The following is a 17,872-nucleotide window of genomic DNA, read 5'->3' as shown; positions in this document are numbered from 1 at the left end:
GCCGCCAATTAAAATTTTGTTTTTTCCAGGTTATATAACGACGTGGGGAACCTGCTGGACGACAAATTCAAGACTGCACAAAGCCTGACTTACTACACGATGGGGGGCCGCACGGACGTGGACACGTCGCGGTTCCGCAGGGCCATCTGGAACTACATTCAGTGTCTGCTGGGGATCCGCCACGACGACTACGACTACGGGGAGATCAACCAGCTCCTGGAGCGGTCGCTGAAGACGTTCATTAAGAGCGCTTGTTGTTACCCGGAGCGCGTGACGAAGAAGGACTACGACAGGGTTCTCAGGGAGTTCAAGCACAGCGAAAAGGTGGGTAACTCATGGGGGCGCGTGGGCCGATCTAACGGGTGTTTGCGCAGGTCCACGTGAACCTGATGGTCCTGGAGGCGCGGATGCAGGCGGAACTGCTGTACGCCTTGAGGACTGTGAACCGCTACATGACAAATTAAAGGAGCGCCCCCGTGGAAGGAAACAGTTTCAGTCCATCGGCCCATCGAGGATGTGGGTATGGATTTGTATGTTATTATATTGCACAGACGCTGAGATGACGGATACTGTGGTTTTAAATATTAATTTTATTGTTGTCTGTTTTTAAAACCTATTTTATTGAAGATTCAAATGTGTTATTTATGTAATATTAAGAAATTGATTTCATGTGGTAAAACTGTATTTATCATGATCATTTTTGAATATAATTAATGTGGTAAGTATATTATCAATCGAACAATTATTCAACTCGTAATGTGTTGATATTTTTGTATTGACTTTTTTCTACTAATTTGCATTAAACTTCGGTAAAGGTAGAAAAAAGTATTGTGCACCATACATATTAAATATGTGACCACCTTTGTAAATAATTTGAATACTATATATAATAACATTTATATTGTGTAAATATAAATTTTCTGAGTTATGGAAGTTATACATCACTGCTCTCTTAATTTTTTAATTGTGTTTAACATCTTTGCGTTCACTTATCTGTGGCTTCCGACCAGTGTATATAATTATTGTTTTTAAACGTTAATTATTGTCCAATATTTTATATTGTAAGTATGGATCTGGTCAAGTAAGTTTTTATGTTGCGATACTGTTAAGGAGGCTTATAATATTCTCAAATTAATTTTTATAAATGACTGACTGGATTATTTGAATCGAGGTTTTCCGATTTCGCTTAGTATTTGAGTAACATTGTAAGGCATTATGCAGTCATTTTGTTGCGACAACAAATGATTGGGGAAACCATCTTTTCTTTACTTGTATCCCAAATTTTCGTGTCTTGATCTCAGTATTAATTATAATTTTGAATTGAATTCATATTTTAGTATATTTTCACTGCCATATTAATAGTTTATATTAAACAGTAACAAACAAATTTCGCCAACTGTTCATCACCACAAAAATTCTTCACCTGTTTGTTCGCTGCTTAAAAACATAAACAGAAATTTTACCCGATTGATGTTTTTCGTTTCGTTGCAAATTCTGAAAATTATAAGTATATTTAGAAATAATATGATGCTGTGATGTTACAATTTCTGTATTTATTTGAAACAATATCACTGTTTGTTTTCATTGCTTTGTCAATTTGACCGAATTTTTGTTTGTACAAATTTGTTTGCCGGGTAGATATGTAATAAACCGACTCTGAAAGCCATAAGCTATTACATATCTACCTCCACGCTTGCAAACTTCTGCTATTTTTTATATTGTAAAAGTTGATTTCAAATTATAAATATTATATTAAAAAGGTGAATTGACGCAGAAGTACAAAATATATTATGATCGGAAGAGTGTAAAATACGGATTTCATAACGTCATTACAGTGAGAGAAAAACAATAAAATTCAAATATTTTTGCACACATTTTACAGGAAATTAATCACACCCAAAATTGTATTTCAGTCAAAATTTTATGAATGGACCTTAACAAATGCCTGTTATGAAATCCCTCGTTATGTCACAGTTACGTTGTTGTGGGGTATTCTCCAATTTGTGATATTTATCTTAATGTGATTACTGTGTAATAGATTTTAGATTGTTTCAATTGAATACCTTCAATAAGTTTTGTTGATGTTTAACCATAGACCTTTAGTGAGATGTTTTAATTTAATTAATCCACTTTCAAATAAAGTAGTTTCATGCTATCGCCGACTTTTAATCACCCCAACCCCTCAAATCACCAAACCCTTCACTTACAAAATCGTTTATTCGATGATTTACGTAAAAAATGACACTACAAATTAATCGCAAGTGTATTGTGGATCCAAAGAAAAGTAAAGTTGTAAATGATAAAATACAGCACAATAAATAGACAGTCTTTTACGATTGAGATTGACGCTTCTACCTGTGTTTTTTGGCATGAGACATCATCGTGGATCTGGATACGAAAGTTTTCCCACAACTTTCACAAGCGTACGGCCTTTCGCCCGTATGGAGACGTTTATGGATAGCCATGGGTGTAAACTGGGTAAAGGTTTGTCCACACAAGTCGCAACTAAAACACACCGTTAACAAATCACCACAAAACGAAAATTTCCAATACCTGTAAGGCCTCTCGCCTGTATGCGACCTCCTGTGACACCTCAAGGCGTCTCTTCGAGCGAAAGCCTTGCCACACATCTCACAAACGTACGATTTTTCACCCGTGTGCATCGTTGTGTGAATTCGTAAATCCACCTTCGTCAAAAAACCCTTGCCACAAACCTGCACATATCAAACTTTAATCACCGCATTTCAAACAAAAAAAAATATAAGTACCTCGCAAATGAAGGGTTTTTCGCCCGTATGAATGCGCAAATGCGTCTGCAAGTAACTCTTCGACACAAACATCTTGTTGCAAACTTTGCAGGAGTATTTCCGGTTGTCCAAGCCCGTGTGCACCTTCTGGTGCGCCTTGCAGAGCCCTAAAGACACACGAATCAATCACGATACCAGTGTTGTTGTGGAGTAATTAATTTCAATTACATAAAAAATTAATTGAATTAGTTAAAACACTCCTCAATTATTATAATTATAATTCATTCACTCGTTTCATTCCCATTTTACCAATTAGTAAATTAAAAGATTTTAAATCCTTAAGCCCTTAAATTTTTCATCTATTTTTTTTTTGTTCTGAATAATTAGAAAGTAAATATCGCGAAGTAAGGTAAAGACCACGGATGAATATATGAATATATAATGAAAAATATTTATCGAAAAATATGTTCAACTTCAAAAAAACTTCAAAATTTTAACAATTTTCGCAGTGCCCCTTATTTTTTAAAACTACGAATACAGCTGAAGATACAAAAAAGTCTTAGGTTTCTCTATCTCGTAAAAAAGCTCACATGATACTTATATGACCTTTGTACACCCATATTTTCTTTTTTCTTTAAAGCACATATTCTTTAAAGCTTTAAGTCAGTGCCCCAATTTTTCTGCCGGTCAGTGTAGTTTCCCAGAAAAACGCAAAAAAATGGTTGGAATTCTCACTTTTTTAAATTTTTAAATGGCGATTATGGAGAAACTAAAATAAGTTAGATGAAAACGTAAAAAGCAAATCAAAATCAGATAGGGTTGGTTTTAACTGATTTAAAAAAAATGGTCATTTTAGTAAACTTTTGCATTTTTTTATTTTTACAATTATGGCAAAACCTTTTGAAAAAGTGGAAGTCTTCTCATTGTAGCCTATGTAAAATGATCCTGGGAATCAACTGGCGTGGAGAAAATCGCTAAATTTCCAATAGTTTTTTTTAGATTTTTTTTATTTTTTAAAATCAATCATCAAGAAATCGAAGCAGTTGACTTTTAATAACCCGAGAGGAATGGCATAGAAAAGTTCATAAAACTGTGCTAAAACGAGTTTAATTTTTTTGGAAAGGGAAATAGTGGTAACACTAAAGTTTTAGGCAAAAAAAAATCAAAATTTTAAATTTTCTGGAAAGCTGGTATAATAGGCAGAATTAAATTTCCTTCAAGAAAATCGCTAAGGCCATATCTCTGTCCATGACTGTTTAAGTTTAAATTGCATTAAAGTGTTCCCCTGGCACTTAACCACCAGTAAAATTGAAACAAATCCATTGTCAGCATCTTTGAAAACCTCGGCTCTAAATTGTTATAATTATGTAGACAGAGTTGCCGTCTTGCCTATTTTTTTTTTTTTAGAAATTTAATTCTCTTTCACTTTCTTTTTTATATTTTTCTCTTATTTAAAATTTTTAATAGTAAGTTTTTTCGCCTTTTTTAATAATTTGATGCTCTCCGTTACTGTTTTTTTTTCTAAAAACTAGTTGAATTTAAATTCATTTTAAACGTTTTTACCCGACGTAATTGAAATTAATTAAATGTTTGAAGTACTTTTAACATAATCCACGACTGCACAATTTCACCAACTCACCCTTCGTGATAAAACCCCGTCCGCAAGTTTCACAAGTGTACGGTTTCACTCCTAAATGCCTATTCGTGTGGTCTAGTAGCGACTGTTTCGTTTTAAAATTCCGTCCGCACGTCAAACACGGATACGGTTTCTCGTCTGAATGCACTCTTTGATGAACCATCAAATAACTCTTGCACTGGAAGCCTTTGCCGCAAATTGAACAAGCATAATCATATTTTCCCGTGTGTTTGGCGGCATGTTGTGCTAGACCTATTTTCGACCGGAATTCTTTCTCGCAATCGTTGCATTTGTACGGCTTTTCCCCGGTGTGCTTTCTCATATGTTCATTTAATTTGTAGTTTGTTTTGTACGATTTACCACACTCTGTACACACTTTAGGCGACCAAATTTTTTTCTTACTTGTGCCTTTCTCTGGCACTGCTATTTGCAAGTTATCTTCATTTTCGTCCTCTTCAGTCTGTTCAGGATCATCAGCAAAGTCGCCGCCGCTATCGTCGCTGTTACTGTCGGGGTTTTTGTTCTTAATCGGTAAAGTTGCTCTTTTTAATCGCGTTTTGATTTCCTGGAGATTTTTTTACAAAAAAAGACCTCAACTTAATTCACACTTACCTTAACTTCCTCTGTACTACCATGAGCCTCCTTTCTATGTGCATTTAAAACCTCATTATTGGGAAAAACAGCAAAACAAATGTTACACTTAAGAAACTGTGTCTCGTAATGCACTTCATAACTGTCGTCTTTTTGATTTTGATATTGGTCACAAATATTCGCAGTTTCAGCCAAAAAAATTTGATTATCCGATTCATTGACATGATTTAAACGTTCATCAATCAATAGAGAGTTGTTACTGTTGCTATCTTCAAGTTTTGGAGATTCTAATTTAACACTTAAATTCTCAGAGTTTGAATGATAATCTAAACTGTCTTTTTCATTGTGAATATGATAAGTATTTTCATCGTGTTGTATCTAAAAAAAAAATAAGTATCTCACACTAGGGGCACAAGTGCTCACCTTTGAGTGAACCACAGTATTATCCAAACCCCCACTTAAAGTAATCCCATCAACGGTATTTTCAGCGCTCATATTAACATGCAACTCGTGTTGCAACCGAAACTGCTCATTCAACAACTGCTGATGCGGAATTAAATCTAAATTATCACCGGCAAACCTCGCACTACCATTCTCCACCAAAATTGAGTCCTGCGTTTGCAAACTGTGGTTAGAAATGTCCTGGTTTAACTCATGGTGGTTCAAATTAATGTTTTCAAGAGGGTGACCATTGATATCAACACTCTGATGGGTCAAAATGATCTCATGTCCCACAATCAGCTGCTCCCTGGGCCCCAAGTGAGCCAAATCAATCTCATCAACCCCACCCATGCCATGGTTGGCCAAGATCTGCTGGTTCTGCGTCATGATCAGCTCGTGCTCCATGGGCACAACCCCCATGCTCTGCTTGCTGGAATTGATCTGCTTCAACAAATCTATCAACACCCTCTCCGTGAGAATCGTCTTCTCCTTAAACTCCGCCAACAAGTTGAGCTTATAGATGCAGTTCTCGCACACCATCTTGGGAAGCTCGTCGGATTCGTGCACCTAGTAAACACAAGTGGTGAGGAGGCAAGCGCCTAACCTAACATTCGCATTACTTGAATGGAAAGGCAAGATTCGATTTTTTTCCGCAATTGGCTTATTATTCCGTCGTTTTGGAATATGTGGACCGCCAGAATCATCGTGGTTGTTGCGGCACAAAGTCTGCACAGCTCGTTATATCGGGAAGGGTCGATTGCGGCCATTTTGGTGTATTAACAATTCCAACAAATTACACTTCGTGTTTTCGACTTAATACTACATACTGGGCCCCCACACGGCCCGCGAACACGAGAACAAGGCTAGAGTTGCGGCGGAAGGACAATAAACATGAAAAAAGCGGAAATTCACGGCGGATTGGAAAAATTACGAAAACAACGTTTGTGAAAAAGACGTAACACGAAGAACTGTCAAACTGAGGTGGGCGCAAGCGCCCAAGTTGCGTGTTGCAGAAGTTTCCAAGACGCGAAAAGTATTAAATAAAAAAATATTGCTTTTATTGCCAATAATTTATTAAATTATTTGTTATCACTGTTCAAACCACGGTCAAAACTTTAAATGATTTTTTACAATAGCTGTTGTAAAAAATAAATACGAAAAATCGATTCAAAATATAAAAAAATATTTGAAAACTTGAAAAATACATACCGACTAGTATCTACTGGTAATTCCTTGAATAAAATAATAATAAACAACAGGTACCCCCATGTGGGCCTGTGTTGATAATTGGAGTTGTTAGGGCAACCCCCAACATCAACAAACACCTACGCCTTCAGCCCCAACTTATCGACGAAACGAGTCTTTCAGAAGGTTAAACCTATTAGTAAACAATCAATAAACGAACCCAGAAACCCCTTCATTACCTAATTCTTTAAATACCGCAAAATATAACGAAAAAATGACCGCAATTGAGTCGCCTGATTTCATTGCAATCAACAACACGTCATCCCCAACCGACGATTTTGTAACAACCAAAAGTGTAAGAATCGCAGAAATGGCCAGATTATCAACCCCTAAGCCCATAATGTACCTGGGATCAACCACAGAGGCAAGTCACAAAATTGCAAACCATCAAATAAACCAACTATTGCAGTTTCAAAGACAAGGAACCGGGATTCCCAAGACCCCCTACAAGCCTGGAACGGGATACAGGGCCGGGACTGGGTTCAAACCCACGACTAACTTTAAGCAGACGAGTTTTGAAAAACCGGGAACTGGGTATAAACCCGGAACTGGGTTCAGACCAGGGACTGGGGCCGATGTGGTGAACAGGCCCATGACGGCGGTGCGCGGGGCTGGGTACACCTCCCATGGGAAACCTTTCGACCCTTTGAACCAAGCTGCTTCGGCCCCAACGCCGCCTCTGGAGTTGCAAAAGGATGACTCGTAATTTTGTTTGTCTTTCGTTGCTAATTTCTAATTTTTTTGATCTAGTCCCGAACAGAAAATTCGGCAACAAAAGGCAAAAATCATGCAGCTTGTGGAAGAGGCGTGTGTCGCGGAATGCGAGGGTGACTATCGGAAGTCGCTCTCTAAGGCTAAAGAAGCGTCAAATAAGGAGCGGGTTTTGATCAAAATGCAGGAACAGTCTGATCTGAGTGACTTGCACGATATTGATTTAACTTTTGTTGTCAGTTTGTCCAAAAAAATTTTTTAGTGGTTACTCAAATTGAGCTTCCAGGTTTTGTTCACACTTGGTAACCAGTACGCAGCCAATGAATTATACACAGAAGCACTCAGCACGTACCAAATGATCATAAAAAATCGAATGTTTTCAAATGCACACCGTTTGAAGATAAATATGGGCAATATTTATTTCAAACAAGGCCAGTTCCAAATGGCGGTCAAAATGTATCGCATGGCTTTGGACCAAGTGTCTTCAAGTCAAAAAAATCTGAGGTACTTTTTAACAATTTTGGGAAAAATCTAGTTTTTGTTTTACAGAATCAAAATAATGCACAATATTGCGTTAGTTTTTATCAAAATGGGCCAATGGGAAGAAGCAATTTCAAGTCTGGAGTACATAATGGGCGAACAAGCTTGTCATAGGGCAGGCTTGCACTTAATTATCTGTTGCAGAGCTTTGGAAGATAGAGATAGAATGAAAACAGCATTTTCCATGTTACTTAACGTTCCTCTGGAAGTCGAAGATGAAGAAAAATACAACCTTGAACAGGTACAAAGCAGTAATATGTACAAAAATTTCATAAATAATTCATAATATTATTGTTTTTACATCTAGGACAATCCAGAAGATGTACTAATCGCTATGGCTATTCAAAACGACGATTTACATAAATACGAAATAAAAAAATGCAAGGACGCCGAATACTGCATTTTAACGGCAGCTAAGCTTATAGCACCTTTAATTGAAGACACATTTAGTTTAGGTGATTAAAAGCGATTAAAGCAATAATAATTTTTTTACTAAAACACATTTAAAGGCTATGACTGGTGCGTAATGTCGATAAAAAATTCAGAATACGCTCGACTGGCCTCAAATCTCGAAATTAATAAAGCGGTAATGTTTTTGAAACAAAACCAATTGCCTGAAGCAATCGACACGTTGAAAGCCTTTGAAAAAGACTCAGTTATTGCAATCAACGCTGCAATTAATTTGAGTTTCATTTATTACTTGGTAACCCCCACGTAAATAATTAACAAAATTTAATTTCATTTATTGAAGCAAGGAGACATCGAAAATGCAACGAAATACGCGCAAGTTGTGGAAACAAATCCCACAAAAAGTGCGGACGGTTATGTAAACCTGGGAGCGTGTTTAATGGCGAAAGGACAGCCGGAAGATGCCATTAACTCGTTCAAAAACGCCTTGGAGTTAGATCCGACTCACTTTGAGGCAATTTACAACCTCGGTACGCTTAATTCATTACATAAAAACGAAACACAAAACCAAATTTCGTAGGTTTGGTGCTGAAACGGCAAGGACACTACGCGGAAGCCCTTCAGTGTTTTCAGAGATTTTCAGGCTCGCTTGCCCTTCTCCCAAATGTGGTTTACCAAGTTGCTAATTTATTAGAATTGAAGGGTGACAGCGAAGCCGCTGCCGACATGTACCAACAATTGCTGGGTCTTGTACCAACGGACGCTGGGGCGCTGCAAAAAATGGGCGAGTTGTACGACCACGATGGTGATAAACAACAAGCCCACCACTACCACATTGAAGTAATTTTTACAATAGATGGGATAAAAGGTATCCGGAAAAAAATTAAAAATATGCGATGTTGAATAATTTATTTTGGAATTCCAAAGCCAAAACAAAACGAGCCAAACACAAAATATTTTGAGAAAAACAAAACAAAATGTTACGAATTATTTGCCAAAAAATAATTCGTATAGTAACGAATAACGAACCAATGATTAAATATTTTGAGAAAACCAAAATTTTTTAAAGTCCTATCTCTGTATAACCACAGAAAAATCTGTCCAGTAAATTAGCCAAAAAATAATTCCATTAAAATCAATCTAATGTCAAAATATTTTGGAAAAAAACACATTATGAAAGCCCTAAATAGTTTTTTTTTGCATTCGAAAGCCTTGTTTTCTACAAAAAGTTCAAATATTTTTGGAATAACAAAACCGGATACTTTTTGTCTACCCGATTTCCGAAAAATTTCACTAACAAAAATTAGTCTTTCCGGTACTACCCGGCAAATTTGTCGGTAATTAACTGGCTGGGCTCGTACTACATCGAAATGCAAGTGGTGGAAAGAGCCCTCGTCTACTTCGAAAAAGCGGCCCTTATGCAGCCCAACGAGCCCAAGTGGAACATGATGGTGGCCGGCTGCCACCGAAGAAGTGGGAACATGCATCGTGCCTTAACCTTGTACCAAGAAATCCACCGGAAATTCCCCGAAAATGTGGAATGTTTGCGCTTTCTGGTCCGGTTATGCAACGACATGGGGATGAGAGAGGCTCAGGATTATATTCTCGAGTTGAAAAAAATCGAAAAAGCGAAAGAAGTCAGGGAACGGGTTAATAGTAGCCGCCCCAGTTCCCGCAGGAGCAACAGTGGGCTATCGTCTAGAGCCGGCTCCGGATTTAGCCCAGTTCCGGAACACGGACCACTGACTTCTGCCAACCGGAACTTGAGGAGCTCGCGCCTGATTCGGGCGCACAACAGCGCGGAAAGTACAGACTCCGGATTTGGACAACCAATGATAGGTAGGCGCAGACAATATTACCTTTAAAACACGCTTCCCATAGCAACAGAAACGCTTGTTGCATAACAACAGCCCTCTAACTTGTAAGTTTATGTTTTCGCACTCGTATTATTAGCAACTATTCTTCTATCAAAATATTTGTAGCTTTCGACCTTTGCAACTTTTTTTTATTTTTTTATTTTTTGGGGTAATAAGTAAATTATTATAAAATATGTAATAAGTAAATAACCACTTACTTGAAAATTTTTACCATTTTCAGACGCCAGTTATTCGGATCCATTGGGCCCACAGCCACTCCGGCCGAGGACAGGTGCTGGAAAACCTTTGGATTTTGATGATTTTGCAAACGATGAGTTAGGAGATGATTTGCTACCTGAGTAATTAATTGTCATGCTATACGCATAGTAAAATGTAGTAAAGGTGTGAAAAGAAACTATTTTTTCAATTATAAATAGATGTTTTATAAAAATTGATAAGTAGACAGGTATTTTGATCTTATAAAAATAATATTGATCACTTGTAAAGTAATAAACATAAACATTTTCTCAACACGATGACTGATGTTTGTAAACAAGTATCTCGGAGAAAAAAGTAATTGCTATAAATATTGTTCTTGCACGTTTAAATTAAAGCTATTATTGTTTATGTAATAAAATAGCAACAATAAATAAGTTTCATGTACTAATACTACAACTGTTATGATAAACAACAAAGCTTGAAACTTATTTCGTTAAGTCTTTGATGTTGATTTAGTGGCTTAGCTACGTATTATAATTTAGAAAATTTACAAAATTTCTTAACAATTGATCTAATACAATCACAGTTAAATAAAAACTTAAACACGTAATGATTCTTAAAATATCGGCAACAAATCTGTTCAGTCGCATTATGTAAATAAATTCTCTAACTACACAATTGCAATATACAAAATGAACCTTAATTACACTTTCATTCAGTATACCTACCAAGCACCATCGATCTAAGTAATGGTCCGACTTCTTTCGGGTCTTGTAACACTTCTAACAACATTTTTTCGACGTTTCTAGTGATTGAAACTTTTTGATGGTCTTTTAGCGGATATTCTAACGTACTTGGCCCACCCTGATAGCAACACCAGATAAAATACAATTTTTACATTACTGGTATTAATTACCTTGTACCAAAAATTAACAGTAACCGTTGGCCCTCCCCTCAATAACGACTCAATATGATGCCACCAGTAAATAGGTATATACAGAACATCCCCAGGACCTACGACAGCCTCCCAGCCCTTGACGTTTTTAAATTTGGGGAACTTGTTATAGTCGGGACGCTCGAAATCAACCTGATTTTATGCAGAATGTCAATCAAACGCCCAAATTACGTTCAAAACTCATTTACCATACTTTGCCTATCGTGCGGGTGATGTACTGGGTATGGGTATAAGCATTCAAATTGACTCGGTGGGAATAAAATGCACCGTTTGTAGCCCTGCACTTGCGCGAAAAAATTCTCTTGCTCGTCGTAATGGCAAGGTGTTTGGTTGCCCTCCATTGCGATAAACAATAAATTTGATGTTAGTGGTCCCCAGTTGTGCTTGGTTTGTTTGCCGTTAACGTAATCCCAGTCAAATTTCACGAAATCCTCGACTATGTTATTACCGACGGTTGTTGTTAATGATTGTTGCAAGTAGATTCTGCCAAAGGTAGAAAGACGTTAGGCAGTTACTATATTTTTAACAAACAATGAGATTAAAGCGTTAATTTAATTTGATAAGATAACCTGGTTCGAACGGGAAAACAGTATCAACTGGAAGTAATAAAAAATAAACACTTTTTGTTACCTTTCGTCCCCCTTTTTCCACTCCTTCACCCTCTTCATAAAGTCTTCAATTCTCATCTCCACCTTCCTAGTCGGGGGCGTGAACTCGACCCCCTTGGTGTTGCTAACCCTATTATATATTTTTTTCTCATCGTAATACTTGAATTTGTGGTTTCGGGACACGAAAACCGTGTGCCCCGAGTGCCCCAAGTTCCGCTCCAGATACTCCAAACTCCACCGCTGCACCGCGGGCTTAACGATATTCGATTCGGTTATAACCACCGGCTTCTACAACCCCAAAAACAACCAACTTTAGCACAAATTTCCGCATTTGCAAAAAATGTGAGGTTATGTTTTTGTAACCTCGCCGCTTTTTCACCCAAATACCAACATTTTCCTTGATGTATTCGTCGATTTTTGGGTCTTTGTAGTGAAGTCTCGGGATTTCCTCTAGGTTCAAGTCGTACTTTCTCAACTGGCTGGGGTCCCATGGTTTCTTATCACCATCCATTTTACGGGCTCGGCGAGGCGCATACAAGCAGCGAAACTGGCCTGTGATAAGGGTTTATGCAGTTCGATAGGAATCTCCGAACTGATAAACATTTACTTATCAGAGGCACAATTGCAAAAAATGGAAAAATTTAACACATTCACTATTTTGCACTCCCCACCAGAAATAATGCGACAAGTGGAGAGGCGAGCGCGACGTCACGTAGGCCACCACCGTGAGTGCGTAGAAGCCCAAAGGAAGACAATTTTTTAATAAATTATTTATTAATATTATGAACTTGCACAAAATTGTACAAATTTCATTTTTCTGAGATTAAAAAAATCGCCACTTTTGCAAACGAAACAAACTGCAGTGGTATTTACTATTTATAGGTATTTTTCTTGTAAGTAAAGAGGTAACTAAATGCTTTCTTGTGACCTTAATACACTTTTTGGTTTTAGTCACCGGTTTTAAATTATTAAACTTTGCTAAAATTTTTAACTAAGACAGGCAATGGACAATATCACCTTGTATAATTGGTTACCTACAAAAAGCACACTTTTTTATATTAAAAAAACAATTTTAGAGTTGATTTGGCGCACAATGCCAAGTTAGAAAATGAGCCGTAAGCGCCAAAACCGTTGTAAAACGAGTATTTTTTGCTATTTTTTATACTTTGCGCGCTCTTTTTCTTATTTTAATAAAAAAAATTATCCCCCCAAATATATTTGGGGCATAAGATAATTGGGGTCCGCGATATACACTCATTGTCTTAAACATTTTCTGTCCAAAATTTTGCTAACTTTCATAAAAATAGGCAATCCAACTGCTTTCCGTCGTATAGTTGGTTGAATACAAAAACCTCTAAAAATTATAAAATTTTAAATTGAGTTATGGACTAGGATCATAGGAATACGTAGGTAGCAAAATGCAAAGACTTATAAATATAAAATAAAGCTATTTAGGCAATCTATACAGTCCGTTTGAATAAATCAACTGATGCTCTCTAACTTTCCTATCTAAAAACACTTTCAGTTCCTGCAAATTGCACTCAATTGTGGGTCCTTGGAATGCGAACATTTTCAACATTTGGTGGATTCTCTCCAAAGGTAAAGTGTCCAAATTCATCAACATACCCAAAATGTACGACCAGAAAGTCTGTTAAAAAAAATAACATGTTTTCCCATAAACTTCAGTACAGATTGACCTATGATACTGAAATTAGGTTGGCAGCATTGACAACTGACTTTATTACCAACGTAATTTCAAAGTTATAGCCAATTTGTATAGATTTTTTACCTGTAATTCCTCTTCGCGTTGGTCTTGAGCGCTGGCCATCGCCGACTCTGATTCAAAATCTTCAACAACAATATCATCCTGTATATTATTTTCGTTATTTTCCTGTTCCTCCTGTAGATAAAAAACGTCGGGTTCGGGCTCAGTTATGATCCCGTGTGATTGCCAGAAACTCAGTTTGCGCCGTAAAATTGTCGACGGAACGTGCATTACTTTACTCAAAGCTTCCAAAGACCAAGTATCTTGAAACGAAAAAATAAGTCGCTTAAAATCTTGATCTTTTTGACTCACTCTGATCTTGGAAGTGCATCAAAATCGTCGCATGCACCGGTGAAACCGACAAATTCAAAGTCCTATCCGCCAATTCAATTTCAAGATCCACAATTCCTAAATGATTTTTCCAACACAGGGTTCTGCTACCTTTTAAAGTTTCAAAAGCACCAGTGTAACTCTCCATCTGTTTCACCAATTTTTCGTGGAGTTCAAGCTTCTCGTCCTTGAACGCTGGCCAAAACTGTGCGCTTAGGATCATGGCAGACATGGGAATATCATCGTCTGAATAACTCAAGTCTTGCTGAATATGTTGATTGATTCGCTTCGAATCGGCGATATCTTTCAACATAACTTCGCAAAAGTGGAGTTGGGAGTCACCAAAGCGCAACTTCAGGAGTTCAAGATAACGAATTTCTTTCTCGGTGTCGCAGGAGTATTGCGACAAAAGACGATCGGCTAATAAGGTGCGGTATTCGTTGACGAACAGCTCCTTACTGCCGTAGACGTTGACAAGCATTGAGATGATGTCAGAAGTGCGGGGAAGTCCCGAAGATTTGCCTTAATTTTTCGAGGGAATTAGTTATTTATATTATACGTGGGATAAGTCTAATTATTATTGGGAAGGCAGACAAAGCTTATTTGGTTTATAATTGTTGCTTACGTTTCGTCAACTTTTTGGGCTTCTTGAGGACAATAAATAATCATGTAAAATGTAAATGGAAAAAATCAGTTGTCGTTATTTAATAAATCGTTTAAAAAAGCAATTTTTCACATAAGCAGGTGGTTTACAGCACGACCGAGGGGAGAGGAGGGGAGGACATGAATTGCAAATATAGGAAATTAGCACCTAAACAAGTTAATAAGTACAATTTTTTTGTAACAAATAACTCAAAAATAAATATTTTTTTATAATTTAGTTTGCTGGTTGGTGACTAAGCACTAGAATTATTAAATTTAAATAAACTGTCACCGTAAGAAGAAAAAATCATTTGTCAAAAGTGACTATTCTCTGTTTCAAAACTATGGAAATGCCAACGTCGATTTCCCTCAAAGCGATAAAAAGACACTTACTGGGGACGACATCTACCGGATCTGGGGTCCACGTTTCCCAGTCTTCAACCCCCTCATCGACCGAAATGTTCTCGTCCACTTGCACGGCTTCGCCCCGGACCAGCTCTTCAGCTAAATCATTTGGGCCCTCTTCAGTCAAACTACCCACCACACACCTGTATTAAAAATTTCGCCCTATTTCGGAATTATTGTACACAAAGTGCCCCTTAATTGTGGAAATTTGACACTTAAATGTCATTCAAGGCCAACTACACTATTTATTGTCTTTCCGAAATTCCAGTTAGCTATGAAAATTTGACACTTAAACGTCAAATATGCCAACTAGACCATTTTTTTTTAATTATTAAACCTTATTGTGTCTTCCCGACTCCTTAAATACTGATGAACCGGTTGAGTAATTGTCTCTAGAAGCAGTCCACAGGGGTCCAAAATCCGCAATGACCGAATTGTAGCCACGTAAGCCGTCAGAACGTCAAACGTGCTTACTCCTGGATGTAATAATCTTGTTTCAATTGCTTTTTGCAACGACCGAGTTAAGTGGGGTTTTAGGTCGGTTTTTGGAAGGCATAGTCGAAGGTCGTCAAGGGCCGGAAGAGAATCAGGATATTCTGAAAATATTTGATGACAGACTGCCACAAAAACAATAATTTTTACCAATTATGATGTTAAATAACTGATCTATTCGTATTTTGGTGTAAGTGTTGTATAAATAATTGATTAGTTTTTTGTCAAACTCATCCATGGCCTTGACTGCCGAATTATGAAAGTAAATTTTTTTCAACCATGAAATAACAACCGTTTGAAGCCACTGAAAATAATTCGTATAATCGATTCAAGAAACGACTGATTTCTACCTTTTCTAGACTCTCAATGTGCGAATTATCAAAATTGTCTTTACAGATTTTCTGGATATGTGTCTGAATGTAACTATAAATTAAATCAGTGAGAGCCTGGCCAACTAACGGTTCCAATAAAGTCATCTTGCCCAATTTCCTAGACACAAATATTTGAGTAAAAAAATAAAAAACAAAACTATTTACTTATTAGTTTCTTCAAACATTTCACGACAAGAACAGGAAAATTCCTCTTGCATGCACACAACACACTCCCCACTTGTGCTATTTTCTTCCTCCGGGTCCTGCATTTTAAGCGCCGTTTCGTAAAAATTTACTATCATCCATTCATGATCAATGGGGAGTTGGGATAACAAGACGGCCCTAACGATTAATTTTAAAGCTTCATGCAGGCAAGTTTGATTGTACACTGGTTTAGTGAAATTGCTTGCTTCTCTCAACAGTATCAACTTGTTAATAATTAAATCGAGCTGCACATAATTGTGAAACAAAAATTTAACCACACTGTAGAACTCGTGAAAAACTGCCGCCTCGTTCTCGGTTTTCTTAAAGTGGGACCAAAAATCTGGGACTATTTCCTTCCTCAAACGTTCTTCTATTTTAATTATGACCAAATCCTGAATTTGCTGTGTTAAATTGAGCCTTTTGATAATGCTGATTGCCTCAAAAGGGGCAGAGTCGAAATCATTATCAGGGATCTTTGAAGGACTTTCTAAGATTGGAAAAGCTTCTTTAATCGTAATCCACGCACTTTTTAAGTCCAGGTTTTGATTATTCATTGTAAAAATAATAATTGCTGAACGTAAAAAACTGACAAACTTTTAGGTTCTGTTCCTAGAATAACACTTTTATAGAAGCGGAACATAATGGTTGGCAATGAATTCCTAGCTGAAGCCATCTAGCCGCATCATCACGTACTAAAAATGGCGCAAATTTAAAATAATTCCGATTACTTTATATTTTTTTAATTTTTGCTCACGTCAAAATGATGCCAATACCTTATCAAATACAATTATTATGAAAATTTCTTAATTGTATTTGAAAAGGTGGATCCACAGACAGCACAGATGGAAGAATTTTACCCAACATGACACGATCACATTTAATGTTAAAGATATTTATTAAATCCATTAAGTTTACGAAACTAATAGTCGTCACCGAATCGATGATAAAGACATACTTGCAATCAGCCAAACTGGCACCGGTCTGGCACCTTATGTTTGCAACTTCTGTCTATGGGAGTCTCCTCGCAGTGTGACTCACTTGCGGTTCGATCTCAAAAAACTCACTTTTGGGAAAAACGCACCTATCTACGTAAACCTTCTGGAGCTCATTACTACGTTATATTTTTGGAGATCATGTTGTTCCTAACCGATAGTAGGCAATAGTCTAACCTAAAGACGACACTTTGATCCACTATAATAATAAAAATTAACGTGATATTATAAAAAATAAACTCAAATTAAAATCAACAAAAATGGCGATTCAAGTAAAAAGTGAGTGAAAATAAAAATTATTTTTCTAATGTAATTTTCAATTTGCACAAGAAAATTCATAGTGTACGGTCATCAGGGCACTCAGAGGAATCGTTTGGTGTAAGTTTCAGCTTGAAAATCCAGAAGTAGTTAAAGTAAAAAATTACCAAGTTATACTTTATGTTTTATTACGTGGTAAAGTTAACAACACACGTTAACATACCCTTTATAAACGTTTAAACACCCTTTTTCATGAAAAGGTTGACACGAGAAGTGCATTTTTCAATAAATCTCACTGAAATTTATGTCGTTGACTCAAGGTAGATTTGTCTGTCCTTAAACATGTTCAATAATAATTAATAGCGCTCTAGAAGAGCAGGAAAGCACACAAAAAACATTAAAGTTAAAATTTAACACTTCAGAAGAGAGCATAATACACCCTAACCCTACTTTCTG

General features: G+C 36.9%; 5 protein-coding genes across 6 annotated transcripts in view; 2 read left to right on the top strand and 3 right to left on the bottom strand.

Annotated features, from left to right (window-relative positions):
• Sesn (Sestrin) overlaps positions 1–2,155 on the top strand; it is a 164,717-nt gene extending 162,562 nt beyond the window's left edge. For both annotated transcript variants that reach the window (XM_008192814.3, XM_008192815.3), the window contains exons 9-10: positions 30–324; positions 375–2,155. In XM_008192814.3, the coding sequence (XP_008191036.2) occupies positions 30–324; positions 375–464 (385 nt within the window). In that variant the 3' untranslated portion in view covers positions 465–2,155. The remainder of the gene's footprint in view (positions 1–29; positions 325–374) is intronic.
• A 90-nt stretch (positions 2,156–2,245) lies between these two features.
• LOC100142302 (zinc finger protein 260) lies at positions 2,246–6,411 on the bottom strand. The gene is made up of 7 exons (XM_001816105.4): positions 6,036–6,411; positions 5,398–5,982; positions 4,996–5,352; positions 4,387–4,948; positions 2,769–2,914; positions 2,554–2,714; positions 2,246–2,505 (listed from the first exon to the last, which is right to left on the bottom strand). The coding sequence occupies exons 1-7, from the start codon at positions 6,180–6,182 to the stop codon at positions 2,352–2,354; spliced, it is 2,112 nt and encodes a 703-aa protein (XP_001816157.2). The 5' UTR covers positions 6,183–6,411; the 3' UTR covers positions 2,246–2,351.
• A 197-nt stretch (positions 6,412–6,608) lies between these two features.
• nompB (no mechanoreceptor potential B) lies at positions 6,609–11,268 on the top strand. Its single transcript, XM_970373.4, has 11 exons — positions 6,609–7,024; positions 7,070–7,362; positions 7,411–7,606; positions 7,658–7,875; positions 7,921–8,152; positions 8,219–8,366; positions 8,421–8,614; positions 8,663–8,849; positions 8,900–9,159; positions 9,627–10,158; positions 10,417–11,268. The coding sequence occupies exons 1-11, from the start codon at positions 6,875–6,877 to the stop codon at positions 10,536–10,538; spliced, it is 2,532 nt and encodes an 843-aa protein (XP_975466.2). The 5' UTR covers positions 6,609–6,874; the 3' UTR covers positions 10,539–11,268.
• On the bottom strand, positions 11,106–12,873 carry LOC664369 (hypoxia-inducible factor 1, alpha subunit inhibitor). The gene is made up of 5 exons (XM_970376.4): positions 12,349–12,873; positions 11,980–12,245; positions 11,538–11,832; positions 11,311–11,481; positions 11,106–11,258 (listed from the first exon to the last, which is right to left on the bottom strand). Exons 1-5 carry the CDS (start codon positions 12,466–12,468, stop codon positions 11,106–11,108), a joined length of 1,005 nt encoding a protein of 334 aa, XP_975469.1. The 5' UTR covers positions 12,469–12,873.
• A 512-nt stretch (positions 12,874–13,385) lies between these two features.
• On the bottom strand, positions 13,386–16,815 carry mr (morula). Its single transcript, XM_008192817.3, has 8 exons — positions 16,128–16,815; positions 15,942–16,080; positions 15,742–15,895; positions 15,437–15,695; positions 15,088–15,242; positions 14,035–14,574; positions 13,747–13,985; positions 13,386–13,605 (listed from the first exon to the last, which is right to left on the bottom strand). Exons 1-8 carry the CDS (start codon positions 16,718–16,720, stop codon positions 13,405–13,407), a joined length of 2,280 nt encoding a protein of 759 aa, XP_008191039.1. The 5' UTR covers positions 16,721–16,815; the 3' UTR covers positions 13,386–13,404.
• Positions 16,816–17,872: the final 1,057 nt, after the last annotated feature.

This window comes from Tribolium castaneum, chromosome 1, assembly GCF_031307605.1.
Source record: "Tribolium castaneum strain GA2 chromosome 1, icTriCast1.1, whole genome shotgun sequence".
In the NCBI taxonomy this organism is placed as follows: Eukaryota; Metazoa; Arthropoda; class Insecta; order Coleoptera; family Tenebrionidae; genus Tribolium; species Tribolium castaneum.
The sequence above is the reverse complement of the archived record's forward strand: the minus strand, read 5'-3'. Positions and strand labels throughout refer to the sequence as shown.

Bases quoted from the DNA above. Each gene is read 5' to 3' on its own strand.
- LOC100142302 (XM_001816105.4), bottom strand. From the start codon at position 6,182: ATGGCCGCAATCGACCCTTCCCGATATAACGAGCTGTGCAGACTTTGT. The intron at 4,949-4,995 runs GTAAGTGTGAAT...AAAAATCTCCAG, and splicing joins GTAGTACAGAGGAAGTTAAG to GAAATCAAAACGCGATTAAA. The intron at 2,506-2,553 runs GTATTGGAAATT...GGTGTGTTTTAG, and splicing joins ACAGGCGAGAGGCCTTACAG to TTGCGACTTGTGTGGACAAA.
- nompB (XM_970373.4), top strand. From the start codon at position 6,875: ATGACCGCAATTGAGTCGCCTGATTTCATTGCAATCAACAACACGTCA. The intron at 9,160-9,626 runs GTAATTTTTACA...AACAAAAATTAG, and splicing joins CCCACCACTACCACATTGAA to TCTTTCCGGTACTACCCGGC. The intron at 10,159-10,416 runs GTAGGCGCAGAC...TACCATTTTCAG, and splicing joins ATTTGGACAACCAATGATAG to ACGCCAGTTATTCGGATCCA.
- LOC664369 (XM_970376.4), bottom strand. From the start codon at position 12,468: ATGGATGGTGATAAGAAACCATGGGACCCCAGCCAGTTGAGAAAGTAC. The intron at 12,246-12,348 runs GTTGGTATTTGG...TTGGGGTTGTAG, and splicing joins ACGAATACATCAAGGAAAAT to AAGCCGGTGGTTATAACCGA. The intron at 11,259-11,310 runs GTAATTAATACC...TGTTGCTATCAG, and splicing joins CTGTTAATTTTTGGTACAAG to GGTGGGCCAAGTACGTTAGA.
- mr (XM_008192817.3), bottom strand. From the start codon at position 16,720: ATGAATAATCAAAACCTGGACTTAAAAAGTGCGTGGATTACGATTAAA. The intron at 15,896-15,941 runs GTAGAAATCAGT...AATTATTTTCAG, and splicing joins ACATTGAGAGTCTAGAAAAG to TGGCTTCAAACGGTTGTTAT. The intron at 14,575-15,087 runs GTAAGTGTCTTT...CGAAAAATTAAG, and splicing joins TCCGGTAGATGTCGTCCCCA to GCAAATCTTCGGGACTTCCC.